This window comes from Ostrea edulis, chromosome 9 (genome assembly GCF_947568905.1).
Source record: "Ostrea edulis chromosome 9, xbOstEdul1.1, whole genome shotgun sequence".
In the NCBI taxonomy this organism is placed as follows: Eukaryota; Metazoa; Mollusca; class Bivalvia; order Ostreida; family Ostreidae; genus Ostrea; species Ostrea edulis.
The window spans coordinates 58,021,968-58,024,053 of record NC_079172.1 but is presented as its reverse complement, the minus strand read 5'-3'; the positions used below and the strand labels follow the sequence as shown (position 1 = coordinate 58,024,053).

At 40.4% G+C, this 2,086-nt stretch overlaps 1 protein-coding gene across 1 annotated transcript; it reads right to left on the bottom strand.

Moving 5' to 3' along the window:
- Nucleotides 1–522: 522 nt before the first annotated feature.
- On the bottom strand, nucleotides 523–1,632 carry LOC130050572 (uncharacterized protein K02A2.6-like). The gene has a single exon (XM_056150796.1). It carries the CDS (start codon nucleotides 1,630–1,632, stop codon nucleotides 523–525), a length of 1,110 nt encoding a protein of 369 aa, XP_056006771.1.
- Nucleotides 1,633–2,086: the final 454 nt, after the last annotated feature.

Below are 2,086 nucleotides of genomic sequence, written 5' to 3'. Positions count from 1 at the left end.
AAACTGTGTCCTTAACTCTTGGTCGACACACGCCATTGGAAAACGTGAGAGAGTATCCGCATTTTGATGTTTCCGAGTAGATCGGTATTTAATGTCAAACTTGTAAGATGACAGTTGAATTGCCCATCGCTGCAATCTCGAAGCAGTTAGAACTGTTTTGCCTTTCTTAGGTCCAAATATGCTAGTTAAGGGTTTGTGGTCTGTGATAAGCGTGAACATCCGCCCATACAAATATGAATGGAATTTTGTCACTCCAAAGATTATTGCTAAGGCCTCCATTTCTATTTGCGAATAGTTTTTTTCGCAGCTGAGATCATTGTTCGCTAAGCATATGCAATAGGTTTTTCATTCACACCATCGGTATGCGAGATCACAGCACCTAATCCATATCCGGAAGCATCCACAGCTAACACCAGCGGTTTGTGAGGGTCATAGTGAGCCATTACCTGTGAGAAAACAAGTAAGTCTTTGACCTTGACACAGTCCTCAGAACACTCTTGAGTCCAGTTCCATGGAACAATTTTACATCATAAATTTTCGATAATAGTTCACAATTCCCAACCATATCTGTAGTTCCTTCTTAGACTTTGGATCATCCATGTTCTTAATTGCCTCAACTTTCTTCGGTGAAGGTTTAATTCCCTCCTTGCTCACCACAAAAGCAAAGTAATCGACTTGGTCCTGCATGAACTGACACTTGGACTTCTGCAACTTCACACCATAACTATCTAATCGTTTAAGTGTATTTTCCAAGATATGTTTGTGTTCATTGTCATTTGCACCGGTTACAAAGATATCATCAAGTATGTATCCAACTTTGTCGAGACCTTGGAGAATCGTATCCATGGTGCGCTGGAAAATAGCAGGAGCTGACGCAATGCCAAAAGGTAAACGAGTATATTGGTACAGTCCTTGATGTGTGTTTATCGTCAAATACTTCATAGACCCTTCCGCCAAAACTACTTGGTTATAAGCTTGATATAAGTCCAACTTAGAAAACTTTTCTCCACCATTTAGCTTAGTGAACAACTCCTCACTTGTCGGAAAATGGTATTCCTGAATATCCAGGTATGGATTTACAGTAACTTTAAAGTCTCCACATATTCGTACAGATCCATCAGCTTTCATTGCTGGGACTATTGGCGCTGCCCAATCCGAACACTCAATTTTCTTTAGGATGCCTGTCCGCTCAAGTCGGTCTAACTCAGCAGATATCTTATCACGCAGAGCAAATGGCACTGGTCGTGGCTTGAAGAATTTTGGTTGCACATCCTCCTTGACATTCAAGGTTGCTGTTACACTTTTGATACATCCCAGTTTGTTATCAAACACTGAATACTTTTTCAAATCCCCAGCCACAAAATGAATTGACTGCCAGTCCAGTTTTATAGCTTCCATCCAATTCCTACCAAATGCTGGTCCATTTCCTTTCACCATGACAACAGGTAAGAATTTATTATGTGTCTGATATTTCACATGTACATTCACTTCACCCAGAACTCCTAACATTTCTCCTGAGTAAGTCTTCAGAATAGCAGTACTTGGACGCAATGTCACTTTTTTTCCCTCTAACTTGGCCTTGTACTGCTGTTCTGATATCACTGATATAGAAGCGCCAGTGTCCAAGTCCATTTCTATGGGTTCATTTTCCAGTGTCAATGATATCTTTATCTCCTTGACCCTTCCATGTTCCCCTGACAGTGAGAAAATGGGCCAATGTTCATTTCCACTGTTATCCTCTTCTTGATTCTCGGACACAAAATTTAACTTGGACTTCCTTTTTTGTTTTTTTTATGTTGCCCTGATTTCTTTTTTAAGCACATTATATGTATATGTCCAATTTCATTGCACGTGTGGCATTTACTGTTTTTGTAAAAGCACTGGTCTGGGGTATGGTTAGTTTTTCCACACCTGTAGCAAGGTTTACCTTTTGTCACACTTACTTTGTGTACACTTTCATGTCCATGAACATCCTGTACGTCAACCTTTAATTTACGGGCTTCATTCTCAGCGAGCTCCATAGAAATTGCTACCTCCATGGCTTTTTTCAAGTCAAGCTTGTCTTCCGCCAGTAATTTTCGCTGGG

Bases quoted from the DNA above. Each gene is read 5' to 3' on its own strand.
- LOC130050572 (XM_056150796.1), bottom strand. From the start codon at position 1,632: ATGGACTTGGACACTGGCGCTTCTATATCAGTGATATCAGAACAGCAG.